Genomic DNA, 14,124 nt, shown 5'->3' on the forward strand with positions numbered 1-14,124 from the left:
CATTTTAAAAACAAAGTTGAGTTAGTTTAATTTTCAAATTCAACTGGAGTTAGCAGCAAAGTTTTTAGTATTTAATAAATGCAGCGGACTCACTCTTCAGCTTCATGCGCGTCTGCTGCTTGCTCCGTGTCCTCGCTCAACTGCTGGCCAAACAACTGCTCCACCGTTTCATCAGCTACAACGCTCTGGTCTGCGGCCAGCTCCAGTTGAGCAATAAACTCATCGAGCCCATCTAGTGCAGAATACACTTCAGATGGCTCCGCAGACGCTGCCACATGTGCAGCTACACGCGCTTCCGGCTCTGCCTCGCCGCGACTGGAATTGTAAAGCTCACGCAGCGTTGCTCTGGTCAAATTGAATTCACGCATGCCAAAGCCCATGCGCTGATTGGCATCGTCCGCAGCCTGGCGACGCGCTGCCTTGCGCACATCATGCGCCTCCTGCTCGACGTCAGTGCGTGCCACGGCGGAGCCATGCCTGGAGGACCAAGTGCTGGAGGCGGATTTACGCGAGCGTTTTATAATCTGACGACATTTGTTGGTAATGCCGCCCACAATTTCCGACACCAAAGCAGTGGCGCCCATCAAATAGCCAATGGCCATTAGCAGAAACATGCCCTCCGTATCTGCCGTAGTCAGCTGCCGCTCCTCCTGTATAAGCTCACGCAGCGATGAGCTGGCAGTTGCCTGCAGCAAACGACCCGTGGAGGAGCGCTGCATAGTCCAGCTAACCTCATGGCCCAGTTTAATCATCAAACCACTCTCCTGTGCATACATAATCATTGTGTCAATCTTGCGCTTGTACACAGAGTCGCGAGGAAACATGAATCCAATCTGAAAGAGCGCAAAGCATTCCTCGCTTAAATGCAGAGCAGAGCGCTTGGAAAGATTTCTATACAGCAGTTAGCGTTAGCTCTTTATAAAAAAGCGTAGCACTTACTCATCGGAAAAGTTGGACTGCACCAAATACTCCAGACGCGACTTGGAGCCCAAGAAGGCATAGTTCCAAATCCAGGATTGCGTCACATTACCTATGCCCTCCTCCAGCGTGCCCACAAACTCCATTTTCTTGTACAGCCTGGATGTGGGCTCGTGTGTAGAGTTGCGAAACCAATCCTCCCAGCCGCCATTATCTGTAAGATTTTTCATAAATAACATAAATAAATAATTATAGTTAATATTGAGCTTACCCAGCGTGCCGACGCGAAAGAACAGACCCAGCAAATCCATAACCGAGTCCACCGTATCCGGAAATGCAGGCAGCGTAACAAAAGCAATTATCGAGCCCGTATAACAAGATGTTATGATAATCGTAAACAACCAATAGGCGCCGATGAGCAAACGTGTCGATGTCTTTTCCGTAGTGCTCCAGGAGTATTGACTGTTGAAGGTGAAGGCATTGGTAAACATGCCAAAGACATACCAAAACATATTCTCCACCTCGCCCCAGTTGCCAAGCAAGTGGCTGAGGGTCAGACGATCCGTAAACACAATGGGAAATATGCCGCCCAGATAAACGCAGATGAGCGCAACCCAAACGGGCCACTGAAAGGGACCCATAATAGCTCTATACTTGGGCAATGCCTTCGAGGCGAGCGTTATGAATGCTGCACAATCGCGCGAATGTCCCACAGACATATCCGTATCGGTCAGACGCTCCTCTGTGATATAAATGCCCGACATGCCAATGTCCATGTGTCGTCGCTGCAGCTGAATTTGCAAATTCTCCACAATGCTGCGCGTGTTGGCCAGCGCAGGCGTCTCCGTTATATCCACCGAAAAGTTCAGACGCTTGCCAATCATGTTAAGCAAACGATACTCGATGCCATCCCAGCGCAGCTGACCCATGCCCGTCGAGTCGAGTGTCTTAATGCGAAATATATATGGCGGCGAATTGGCTGCCGACACCTGGAAGCGATGACCAGCAAAGCCATTGTCAAACTTGGTGGGAAACAAATCGATATGTGGACGCGTCAAGCCGCCCTTAAGCCAGCTGGTTAGCACCAAGCCCACATTGGAGCCAAGGCCGTCAGCATAAAGCTTGTGCGTATATAAAACATAAGGACGTTCCTACAAGATAAGGCCACAATTATATACAATATATATAAAAAGCTGACTCATGCTTACGCGCAGTGGACTGGACATTAAAGATTCGCCTATGACCAGCAGATTAACAATATTCGATGATGCCGACGAGCTAAGAAAATCACGCAGCTTCCATTGCGAAGAGCGTGAAACGAGAACAACGCGACTCTCTGTTTGCGGTCCCAGAATCTTGTTTGCCATCAATGGATCCGATAAGAACAATATATAGCTTTTGCAATTGTTATCAATGTGTTTGGTAAATTGACGATTCTCTGGCTCGTAACGTTCATTAATATCGCCATGATAAAATGTTATGCGCATAGTCTAGAAAGAGAAGCAAACAGTTAACAGTTATGTTAGCTGTAGTTAAGTTTTGGGCTTACCTTAAACAGATTTTCCAATATTAAACCTTCTGATTGCTGCACAAACTTGTCGTAGTAAATAACAGGCGGACACTTGGCCAAATACTTCTCTGCTATGGCATTGACCAGCACCACCAGCGAGTTGGTCTGCTCAAAGTTAAAGGCGCTGAGAAATTTCTGTGCCAGCAGCTCCGAGCGTGGCTTGGGATTACCATGAAATGTGGCATCCACACGTCGCTTGTGCCGTTGCTGCGCGCAATTGCCATAAAGCGCTGGATTCAAACGATGTCGCTCGATAAGACGCTGACTCACACAACTGGACGCTAAGTTTTCCTCCGCCGAGATTCGCTCCGGCGAGATCATGCTCAGCCCGCCACACAGTTCCAGACACAGGCACAGCCAAAGCTGCAGATACAAACACTTGCTCCAGGCACACATCTTGCAAATGTGTTAGATGGCATAACTGGCGTCTAGGCTTTTATATGCGCGCCACGTTGCAGCCACACGCAAGAGGTCGTCACCTCCACAAATGAGTTGTGTGCATTTCTGATGCGTCCACTTTAGTAACACCTGCTCCGCTGGCAGCGCAGCGACTTTGATTATTGTTTATGGAGACTGACCCATATTTTTAAACGGCGCTGCTAATTATAAGCCTTGTAACCAATTTATAATAACAACATGCAGTACAAGCTCAATAACACGTATAGAATCGATCGTATGGCTTAGACAAGAATGTTCATATTGATTACTTATCGATTTAGTTATGATATGCATTAATTATAAATACAAAAATATATTCAGTGCCTGAATTATTGAGTTTGTATTGATAAATTGCTTTTTTTATTTAGTTAATATTTTTATGCATCGTTTGCTCTGCAGAATTTGTAGTTCAATTGCATACAATTTCTTAGCAATACATAAAAATATATGTATATATATTATAAGTTTATAAGTATTATTGACATGCTTGCATGCAGATAAATGTGGGATTTTTTTTCCAGCATTACTCATTCAAATCACGAGCTTAATGATAAAGCTTTAATTTGAATTAGCGGAAACTACGACAACATTTGCGACAAATACAATTTTACACAGATTAAACATATAGTGAGTCATAAGCATGCAGGGAACAACAAATACATTTAAATTAAAGTTTAGAGTACGTATATTGCGGTGCATCCTCTAGCTGTCGCTCTTGCAGTTTATAAATTTGTTGCCGGTAGCTGCACATTGGTATCGGGCTTTGGTGGCAGTTGCATCATTGGCGCATATTTGGCTAAATAAGGTGTCAGCAGCTCCATGGGCAAGGGGAATACAATTGTGGAGTTCTTCTCCGCCGAAATGCTGCTTAAAGTTTGCAGATAACGCAACTGAAAAGACAAAAAGTTTGTAATATGATATATATATAAAATATATATAGAGACGTACCTGCAATGCTGAGGGACTGGCAGAGATGACATCGGAAGCCTCCTTTAGCGCTGTAGCCGACTTCTTTTCACCCTCGGCAGCAATAACCTTGGCACGTGCATCGCGTGTTGCCTCCGCCTCGGCGGCCATGGCACGCTGCATGGATTGGGGCAGCGAGACATCCTTGCTGCAAGTTTACAATTACATAAATTTACTTTATATATCACTGCATGCGCTGCTTACATTTCCACGCGCTCCACCATCACACCCCAGGGCTCGGTGGCCTCATCCAGTGTCGCTTGCATATGATGCGCCAGAATTTCACGCTCGCTCAGCAGCTCTGTAAGATTACGCGTGCCCACAATGTTGCGCAGCGTGGTTGCCGCCAAGAGACGCGTCGATGTGCTATAGTCCTCCACCTGCACAATGGCAAACAGCGGATTGTGTATGCGATAATAGACAACGGCATCGACTGTCACAGTCACCGAATCCTTGGTCAGCATCTCCTGCTGCGGCACATTAAACGTCACTGTGCGCAGGTCCACCTTACGATATTCATCAATGCAGGGCAGTATAAAGAACATGCCGGGTCCACGCGCTCCGCCGCTCAAGCGACCCAAGCGAAAGATTATGGCGCGCTCATATTCGGCCACAACTTTGAAGCATATAAATATGGATATGGGTGCGGTGACGATGAAGACCAGCATCGAAAGCGCCGTTACAATCCATTCCATGCAGCCCAGCGGTTCATTTTCAGCTGCAAAATGCAAATATTTGTTTAAATAAATTATTGTATATGCCAAGTTGAGTCATTATACGTACAAGCTGTTTAATTTTAATGTGTGGCATGTCATAAAAATATAAAAAAAAATAAATAAATAAAAATTCTTGTGAAATTTTACATTTTTTGTGTACACAAGCTTATTCTATTTGCATGCGAAGCGCTGTTAAGCTTTGATAAAGCTTCAAAGTAACTGTTAATTTGATTGAGAGTTGCAGCGTTGGGCAAAATCAGTCACATTATAATTACTCGAATTACAAATAAAAATGCAACGCCAACGCAAATTTAGTATAAACTAAAATTAGCATAATATATGTTAATTTAAAGCCATATTATTAGCTACAAATTATCAGTGAGCAGCACAAAATGTAAACACAACTATTATTATCAACATTTGCCACAACTAGAACACAAATATTTTATCGCACTCCAAGTACTTCTAATCAATAATTACCAATTGATCAAAAGCTTTGTATACAATCTAATCTAGCAATACATTTAGAATTATAACTCACATGTCTTAAAACCGCGATTCTGTGCATCCGGCGGCGTATGTCTCATAGTCGGTGGAGCTGCTGCTCCAGCATCATGCGGAACGCCCCCTGGTATGTGGATCGTGTACTCGTCGGAGCCTGTTGGCTGCTCAGAGCTGCGCAGATCCTCATAGTTGGCATAAAGCGGAGACATGCGATTCTGTGCCATGGCTACGGACGTACCGACTGGATCAATCGCGCAATTGTTACTAAAATATTTTATTTGCCATTGCCGTTCGCCAAAACGCGATAACCGCAAGCTTATCTCTCTTAAGCAAGCACTCAGTCCGAAATAAAGAGAAAGAGCGCGCGCTCAGTCGCTGCTCAGACTGTTGAGTGTAATGATGATGTTTTTGATGATCATGATGAAATTCTATATGCAAGTTCTGTGAATTAAAAGTTAATCATTAAGTAAACGTGTTTTTGTTGTTAATTTGAGCTACGCTTACCCAACACAGTTGTACTTGCATGTTTTGCTATATTATAATGCAAATATATTAGCAGCGGCTACCGGCAAAGCTTGCAGTGCTTGCTCACGCATATCACGCTGAAAGTTTGCATACCCCGCTATAATAACAATTATCTTAGCGTCCTCTATGCCTTTAGGCGCTTGTGCAGCTAGGTCCTTTATATTCAGACGTCCTAAATGCGCTGACTCCTTATAACGCAGACTGCTGGTCAGCTCAGTTTGTTGCTGCGATAGATATAAACAGCTGCTATAGTTCCAGTATTTGCCAAACTCCAAAAGCTGATCGCGTAAGTACACATGCTTCAGATCCTTTGCGCATATCAAGTGCCGCACGCGACTCATATCGTCCTCGTTATCCAGCACCTGAGCCACCAGCGGCATGGTGGGCGCTATTGCCACACCTTGTGCTATTATAAATATGTTTTTGGCGCTACTAGCATCATGCATATAATTGCCTATAGGTCCGCGAAATTGCAGAACTTGTTCCAGCTGTAAGCCGCTCAGCTGGGCTGACATTGCGCCCCCCGGCTGCAGCTTGACCAGTAGCTTAAACTCTTTGCTTGCAAAGTCTGTCCAGTAGGGTGAATATGGACGCAACAACGGCGATGCTTGCTGATCCATGCGCAGCATTACATGATGACCCGGTGGTATGTCCAAAATGCCTGCTTGCTCAGTCTTGTCTTCTGACTCGGCATAAACAAAATGTAAACAGCGCACCTGTTGATCACCATTGCAGGGCTCATTGCTTAGCAGCTTGAACTTGGCATAGTTTAGGATAACATTGGGTCTTCCTGCAAGCAATGCACGTTGGCTAGGCTTGGGTTTATTGTCCAAAATGCAATTGGAGCATCCATTGCCACAACAGTCACTTTCGTTTACTTCGTTATTAGACATCAGCTATCAGTGTTGCCAAGCTATAGAAAAAAAGTGAAAATGAGTCGTGATATTTTCATAATCGTTACTTGTTGCAATGTACAATGCTTCAATGTAGAATTTGTTAACAACTTTAAAGCTGACAGCAACTGTTTATAAAATGAAAAATAAAGGAAATATTAAATGTGTATTTAATAAATAAATATGGCTCGCGCCTATCGACTAGTGCTATGAGCAATACACTATCATCCAAGCTAAGAATAAATAAACTTTTACCAAAGTATGCGTTTCTTTTCATTTAGCTTTCAAAGGTTTAAAAGATTATTATTAAATAGTAGCTGCCCCAGCAAAATATATTAGCTCATTTTTACCTTGATAAGCAGCTTAGAAGTTTGATTTAGCAAGTCGGTCCGTACCAATCTCAGCGATATTTACAGCAGCTCGTATAGAACGCCGGATAATAGTAAGTATGATAGAATCTGAATAACATTAGGCTTCAGTTACACAGTTTTATTCTTTATAAATCCAAATACAATTCACAGTGCATAAAATTCGGCTAATACTATGCCTAGTTAGTCTTTGGCGCCGAATCTTACAAAGTGTGTCCACACATAATGAGCGCAAATATTCATAAAATACCAGCAAAATACTACAATGTTGACACAGCACAATTAATCGTTTATTCCGATATGCGCTCATAAACATTACTTTTACTCATACCCCCTCTAGCCCTTCCACATACGCATATCAACAAGGCCAGTGCAACTGCAACGAAAAGCAAAAGCGAAGAAAAAGCGAACGTTTTAATAATGTGCAACTAGTGGCGGCTCTCAAAAGAATTGAAGCAAGCACGCTGCAGTTTTTGTAGCGATCATGAATTTGGAATCCATATTTCGCGACTTTAATCCCTGGTAAGTCTTTGGAAACCCGACACTTGGTCCTTATGTTGAACTTAACAACAACAACAACAACAATTGCAGCAAATTCATAGTGCACTGCAGCCTGTTTACATTTGTGACGTTGTTTGCACTGCGTCTGGATGGTTTTATAGGTAATTTAGCATAATATAAATAATAAACAGTTTGTAAAGCAATTCTTTACAGATTGGCCTTATTGGGCTATTTTTACACCGTTATGGATATGGAAATTTACTGCTATACTGGGCGCCATAGTGGGCGCCATTGTCTGGTGCCGCTATCCACATTATCGCCTGGAAGGCGACGCTTACACTCAATTCAAGGCAATGCTTATCTCGCTGTCATTGCATTTAATCCTGTTGATGTTTGAGCTGCTGGCCTGTCACAAACTAACCTCAGAGCGACATCTGTGGGTGCTGGTGTTCATTCCATTGATATTTGGCTCTGTGGTTAGTGTGGGTGCCTGCGTGTGGGCCGTGAAACATGATCGCAGCTTTGAGTTGGAACTATTTCTGGCCGTGAATGCCCTGCAATTTGTATCTTTGCCACTTAAGCTGGACCAGTTTGTCTATTGGAACTGGGATGTAGTGTTTGTGCCAATGTGGATAGTCATATGTCTAAGCTTGGTTAGCGTCCTTTACAATATTATATTCTGTGGCATTATGATGCGCACGCCCGAGGTATCGTTGCAACAAAAGAAGGCGGCGCTAAATGCAGCTGTGGGCAACATCTGTACTGTGCTGCCGCTGCTCTGCTTTCAGGTAAGTCCGACGCTTACAAACAAAGACTTGGCTGTGCAATTCACATTTGATATACATGTACATTTGTTTGTTTCAGGTGGTCATCTGTGACAAATTGGATGGCGAGATTAAATTACCTTACACCTTGGTATTTGCACCACTGCTGGTTTCCATCATGGCGCTGATTTGCCTCAGCTTTACTGCCAAGGGTGGCAACATGTGGTGGTTTGGTATACGCAAATCCTTTAGCCAGTTTTTGCTCTCGGCCATGCCATTTCTGCAGGAATATGGCAACATTAGCTATCACGCCGAGACGCAAAGCAATGCGGCGCAATCAGTGCCTCTGGATGCGTCCTCCTCTAGCACTAGCATGGCAGCAGCCACGGAGCAGCTGCACGAGTTTAGCAAGCATGATAAGAAAAGCAAGAAGGCGGCGAAGAATGATATTATGAAGCCGGTGGTGCCATTTATAAGCATTGATCTGCCAGATTAAGGAGCACAACTTACATACACACACACACACACACATAAACGCCTAAAGTTAGTTGCTTTATATACAAACAAAAAACTATTGGCCGTAGCTAATCTGTACTGAATTTTAATTATAAGTCTGCTCGCCTATACTTCCCACCCATCCCCACCCCACACCCACACACACACCTAGAGCGCTTCCACACACACACCCATGCATATATCTGTAATTGTACATACATATATACATACATACTTATACTTACTTTACATATGTAACATTTATTTATAACAAAATTTTACCTTTTGTTCACTCTTCAATTTATTTTGTTTGTATGTGTATATATGTGTGTGCGTTTCTAAAATAAATCTATAATTATACAAAATTAAATTGTAAATAATGCATAATTGAAATTAAAAACTTTAATTAAGTGCTTCCAAATTTTGCATTGTGTGTTTTGATGCTTTTCAGCTTGAGCTGGCTTAGCCTTTTAGATTAGAAACTTAGACGCAATTGGAATTAGTATTATTATGAATCTTTATTCAAATTAGGAAGCTACAAAGTTTTACAATTCATTATTCATCATTATTATTATTTATATATGTATATAGTTGCATATATATATATGTTGTGTTGCCTAAAAATTTCTTTGTTTGCAAAGGTAAAAAGTTGCACTCTAAAAAGTATTCAAGTTCACTCAAACATATTTGTATATAAATAGCCATATAGAGAGAGAGGCACTCAATGAGAATTTTACAATATTTAAAAGTAGTACGTACAGACGACAAAATGAAATTGTTAAGAAAATTTCTTTGGCAACAAAATTGTTAAGGCTACAAAGAAATGGAGGAATACGTGATTTTTTCTGTGTTCTTAGTAAACATTAATTTTTTTTCCGCTATTCGTTTAATTATTAAGTGTGACATAATAACAGTTGTTTGCTTTTTACTTTAGTTGTAGGAAATACGTAAACTTGTTTTTACTTAAAATAGGAGTTTCCTTTTTAAATGTTATTTTCGATACAATTTTCAGCTAAATTTCTTAAAGACGAGAAAAAAAAAATAAGATCTATACAATCTTAATTGTTCGGTTAGCCAAATGGCCAAACACCAAAAAGAAAACTAAAAGCATATATGGAAAATGTTTACAGCTTCTTTTTCGTGTTTTTCTCTTTTTGCTAAACTACGCTTCATGTTTGCTAATTTATTTATTATAATTTCTTTGGCTACATGTTTGTGTTTTTTTTTTTTTAATGTTCGTTGCCTTTACCAGCTTAAATGGCTATTGTCTGTATTATTTCTTGTTTACGTTTACGCTTTTAATTTTTAATAATAAGTGTGCTTACTATTTTTTCTGTGTACTACGGTTACGGTATTCGGTGAGGACACCTATACATACAACTCTGATTTGTTTGCTTTATGCAATTTCCAATGTAAGTATAAACGATATGTCTCGCTAAAGTGTTAATACATAGTATAAGTGTGTGGGTGTGTGTGTGTGTGTTTCTATAAATTTCAAAACTTGACTATGAAACGCTTTTTGCTATGACAATTGACATGAGATCCTTGAAAAAAGAAAAGAACAGTCAACAGCAAATTGTAATTGTTGCTGCTGTTTGGAAATTATTTATAAGTTTTAAGTTAAGTTATTGCTTTAGCATATTATACAAATATATACACAACAACAACATATAAATCTATGTGTGGGGCATAAATTGCCATAAAACTATTTTGAAAATTTTAGTCAAATCCTTTTGTTTTTAATATAGTAGTTAAAATTTGAAATTCTATTCTTTGTGCGCATTTATATATTATTATGTAGGCATTATAAATAAACAATTCATGATTGTTTCAAAAAGTTTTCAATGTATGTCTATATGCATGTTTGAGAATAAATGTTCTACAAAAATGAATCATTTATTTACATTTACATATCGTATGCATATAGATGCATAATATGCATTGGCATATGGCATGCTTGAGAAACTGACAGAGGACTGAGTGTGAGTTTGGTTAACAATTGTGGCGAGCGGGCGGGGGGTGTCATAACATTTCAAAACTTATCAAGTATACACAGCGTATCGTATGAACTATAGCTTAAGTGATCAGTTGATTTATTTCGAAGTTTCGTTTTAGTTTTGGTAGCCTGTTTGTTTCACGTTAGTAAAATGTTTATGTCCTTAAATGGTTTGTTTATGGAAGCGCTAGTTCTTAAAAAGTTTCAAGAAGAACAATAATTGTACGTTTCGTCAGAGTTGTTTGCAGACTATAAACAGAATAAATAAATACTTAAAAAAAAGGTTTGTTTGTAGTAATAATAGTGTGTATGGTTTTCTTAATTAGCTTTGGGCTTGCTGGCGCCTATAAACTGCTTGAGATTCTCGCGCGGTCCTTGAATAATGAGCATATATTGCGATGGAAAGTCCCAAATTATGGTAAAATGGAATAGCATATTGGCAATGGCAATTAAGTATTCGAAGAATGCAAACCAACTGAAAGCTAAAGAGACAATAAGCGTAAGATTAATATATGTATATGGGTAAAGGTGTGTGGCTAGTCGTACCTAAGTCATGGCAATAGAAACGATGCTTGGCAAAGAAAATCAAGAGGCCAATGGTGCTCAATATGGAGGCAACGAAGAGTATTTTCTTCCATTTAATCGACAATTGTTGCTTCGCATTCAACTGCTGACCAGCGTTCAATGTGGCATTCAATTTAATGGTGGCCAGCATATAGCACAGCGAACAGATCATAAATGTTATAAAGATGCGCTCATGCACAGCTGCAATACAAAACGCAAATTGTTAGTTTAGTTGTTGGCCAACACACACGTGTGTGTGCTTACGATAATTCTCGCGATTGGATATATAGGTAACGCCTCCAAGTGCTGCAATCTCAATACAATTGAGCAGCAATATCAATGTGATTAAGCAGCTGGTTCTGGGCACTAGCGCAGGTGCTAAACGCGCCAATTGACTGCGGTAATAGTTCTTGTAGACAAAGGCAATTGGTATGCGGGGTCCGATATGCAGCGCAATGCTGAAACGCCAGAAATAACGCTGTGGACTAACGCCAGTAATTGCACTTATCGATGGTACAATGTTATAGACCTAGAAAAAAATAAACAACAAATGATTATTACAGCTATACTAATTGCTAGGCATTATTATTATTGTTGTTGCTACTCACGCGGCAATGTGTCTCGTGTACATCGTCGTATTGGAAGACGTAGGCGGTCACAAAGCATGTGAAGAGCGTCACCAGTGGCAGCAGCGCCGTCACAACACAAATCTCATGGAAACTGGCCAAATAGTGTATGGCACATTTTGGCTGCTGCTGCTGCTCCTCCTTTTGCACTGTTTGCTGCTGTTGCTTGGAGCTAATCGTTGTAGTTGTTGTGGTGGTTGCTTGCGGCTTTAACGCTGCCGCTGCTGCATGCTGTGTAAATTATATTTGCAAATTAATATTTATGCATTTTGGCAGAAAGCACTCTATTCCATTATGTTATCAAATTCAACTTGTTAGCCTTGGGCGCTTACCTCGCGTTTAATGGAGGGAGGGCTACATTTTCATGATGGTGGTTAAGTACACAACAACAACAAAAAGCTCTATAAACAAATAATAAAAGAAAATTATGAAAATATATGTATTTCAATAAATGATTAGTAATAATAAAATTAAAAAAAATTATGCAAATATATATAAGTTTACAATTGAATTAAATTTATGCGCGTCAAATAGAAATCAAATTCGAAATTTCCGCGTAGTGTTTACATGGAAATTCTATTTTTAAAGCGAATACAGACAATTGCATAAATTCAAATAAAATATTTGTGCTGAAGCAGCGAGCCACTAACAGTAAATCCTTTCTAATTAAAGCTCTCGGCGTGGGCATAATGACAGGAGGTATGTTTGTGTGTGTGTGTGTGTGAGTTTGTGGAAAATGTCATTTTGGTTAGCCTTGAACAACGGGCAATCGCTGTAAAGAATTCAGGCCAAAAATAGACAAAAATAAACATGTGCTAAGGAGTCATAGAGCAGCGTAGGATGGTAGACGAGTTAAGTGTGGAGGGGGTACTGACGTAATCGTTATCAACGCGCAGCTGCGCCGTTAGCCAAATTAATTAGCACGAAAACTAATGGCAAACATTTTTAGAGGCGTCAGAATTGTAATTGAATGTGTGCATGTGTGTGTGTGTGTGTGTGCCTGTGTTTAATTCAATCAAAGCTTGACAAGATTAAGCACAGGAAACGATACATCAAACGCATCAAACTGAGCAAGGACATATATAGTTTGTAAAGAGGTTAAAGCCGCCGCAAGCAGTGGGCGATTAGCACAAGACAAAGGGGTAAAAAAAATAAATATAATGACAATATACCGCAGACTTAAGTGCACGCATACAAATAAACAAAAGTATTTGTATGTATGTATGTGTAAGCAGAGAAGAGGAAGATAAATAAAGCCAGGACGCGCAACGCACGCACGTGAAGCAAGGCAAACGGAAAGAGGTCAAAGCGTAAGGCGGGGGGCGGCGCATAGTGTAGGGACAAGTGCCCAGGGGTGGGCGCTAAGTGGGCGGCATGCGCAGGGCAATTGGCTCAAGGTATTGAGCTTGAAGATTGGCATAAAAGCCACTATAAAAAATTACAATGTCTAAAATGGGGCTATATGAGCAATAACAATTGCTGCTTCTGCTTGCGAGGACTGCGTTTGTATTTGTATTGGTGCGTTTCTTGGCGTGGGCAACTGCCACCGGGGTCAGGTCAATAAGCGTGCGCTGTTTGTTGGGTTATATAATGTCTGAGCTTAAAAAATGATTCTAGCGGCAGCAAACAAAATAAAAAAATTAAAATCAAATCTATGAATGCAATGACAAAATTTTACGTACGTACGCACGCACATACACGCACAAATTTGTAGCTACACACACACATACACACGCATAGTGTGTATATACATTTGTATATACCGTTAGTGGACTTACCGCAACGCCGCCGCTGGAGTCAATGGCACTTTCAAGCTCGCCGCAATTGTTGCTGGATTTGGAGGAGGCGCCTGAAGATGTTGCCATTGAGGTTGTGGCGCTGCTATCTGCCACTGCCGTTGACATTGTTGTTGTTGTTGAATTTGTTTGCTGCATATTCGAAAACGGTTTTAATACTTTTTAGCATAATTTGCACGCCATTTGTATTAAATTATTAGTTATTTTAAATTATTCGCACATTAATAAACTTTGTTGCCGTTTGATTGATGCGACGAACGTGTGTGTGCGTGTGTAAAAAAAAAACTTAATTATCGTTCTTGATAGCCGCTACCGCTAATCGTCATTGCTATCGGCACTTCATCGCTTTGCTTATGGCAAATCGTTATCGTTGCTCACTTACCTCAACTTCTTTCTTTGGCCCTATGAGCGACATACAAGTGTTGCCAATGTTGATTTTCGTTTTTAACACTGAAGAGTTTTTGGTGAAAAAACATATGAAATT

General features: G+C 40.7%; 5 protein-coding genes across 5 annotated transcripts; 1 reads left to right on the plus strand and 4 right to left on the minus strand.

Moving 5' to 3' along the window:
- Positions 1 to 49: 49 nt before the first annotated feature.
- LOC108606258 (ionotropic receptor 21a) lies at positions 50 to 3,246 on the minus strand. The gene is made up of 5 exons (XM_017996214.1): positions 2,468 to 3,246; positions 2,127 to 2,408; positions 1,190 to 2,069; positions 940 to 1,132; positions 50 to 891 (listed from the first exon to the last, which is right to left on the minus strand). Exons 1-5 carry the CDS (start codon positions 2,882 to 2,884, stop codon positions 90 to 92), a joined length of 2,574 nt encoding a protein of 857 aa, XP_017851703.1. The 5' UTR covers positions 2,885 to 3,246; the 3' UTR covers positions 50 to 89.
- Positions 3,247 to 3,315: 69 nt separating this feature from the next.
- On the minus strand, positions 3,316 to 5,407 carry LOC108606263 (erythrocyte band 7 integral membrane protein). The gene is made up of 4 exons (XM_017996220.1): positions 5,150 to 5,407; positions 4,097 to 4,610; positions 3,875 to 4,040; positions 3,316 to 3,816 (listed from the first exon to the last, which is right to left on the minus strand). The coding sequence occupies exons 1-4, from the start codon at positions 5,334 to 5,336 to the stop codon at positions 3,649 to 3,651; spliced, it is 1,035 nt and encodes a 344-aa protein (XP_017851709.1). The 5' UTR covers positions 5,337 to 5,407; the 3' UTR covers positions 3,316 to 3,648.
- Positions 5,408 to 5,470: 63 nt separating this feature from the next.
- Positions 5,471 to 6,553, minus strand: LOC108606264 (NADH-cytochrome b5 reductase-like). The gene is made up of 2 exons (XM_017996221.1): positions 5,617 to 6,553; positions 5,471 to 5,553 (listed from the first exon to the last, which is right to left on the minus strand). Exon 1 carries the CDS (start codon positions 6,528 to 6,530, stop codon positions 5,649 to 5,651), a length of 882 nt encoding a protein of 293 aa, XP_017851710.1. The 5' UTR covers positions 6,531 to 6,553; the 3' UTR covers positions 5,471 to 5,553; positions 5,617 to 5,648.
- A 294-nt stretch (positions 6,554 to 6,847) lies between these two features.
- LOC108606262 (transmembrane protein 185B) lies at positions 6,848 to 8,863 on the plus strand. The gene is made up of 5 exons (XM_017996219.1): positions 6,848 to 6,972; positions 7,239 to 7,420; positions 7,490 to 7,560; positions 7,613 to 8,187; positions 8,264 to 8,863. Exons 2-5 carry the CDS (start codon positions 7,383 to 7,385, stop codon positions 8,657 to 8,659), a joined length of 1,080 nt encoding a protein of 359 aa, XP_017851708.1. The 5' UTR covers positions 6,848 to 6,972; positions 7,239 to 7,382; the 3' UTR covers positions 8,660 to 8,863.
- A 1,645-nt stretch (positions 8,864 to 10,508) lies between these two features.
- LOC108605001 (post-GPI attachment to proteins factor 2-like) lies at positions 10,509 to 13,748 on the minus strand. Its single transcript, XM_017994568.1, has 5 exons — positions 13,623 to 13,748; positions 11,827 to 12,033; positions 11,483 to 11,747; positions 11,201 to 11,419; positions 10,509 to 11,136 (listed from the first exon to the last, which is right to left on the minus strand). Exons 1-5 carry the CDS (start codon positions 13,746 to 13,748, stop codon positions 10,973 to 10,975), a joined length of 981 nt encoding a protein of 326 aa, XP_017850057.1. The 3' UTR covers positions 10,509 to 10,972.
- Between the last annotated feature and the right edge of the window lie 376 nt (positions 13,749 to 14,124).

Source organism: Drosophila busckii, chromosome X (genome assembly GCF_011750605.1).
Source record: "Drosophila busckii strain San Diego stock center, stock number 13000-0081.31 chromosome X, ASM1175060v1, whole genome shotgun sequence".
Classification (NCBI taxonomy): Eukaryota; Metazoa; Arthropoda; class Insecta; order Diptera; family Drosophilidae; genus Drosophila; species Drosophila busckii.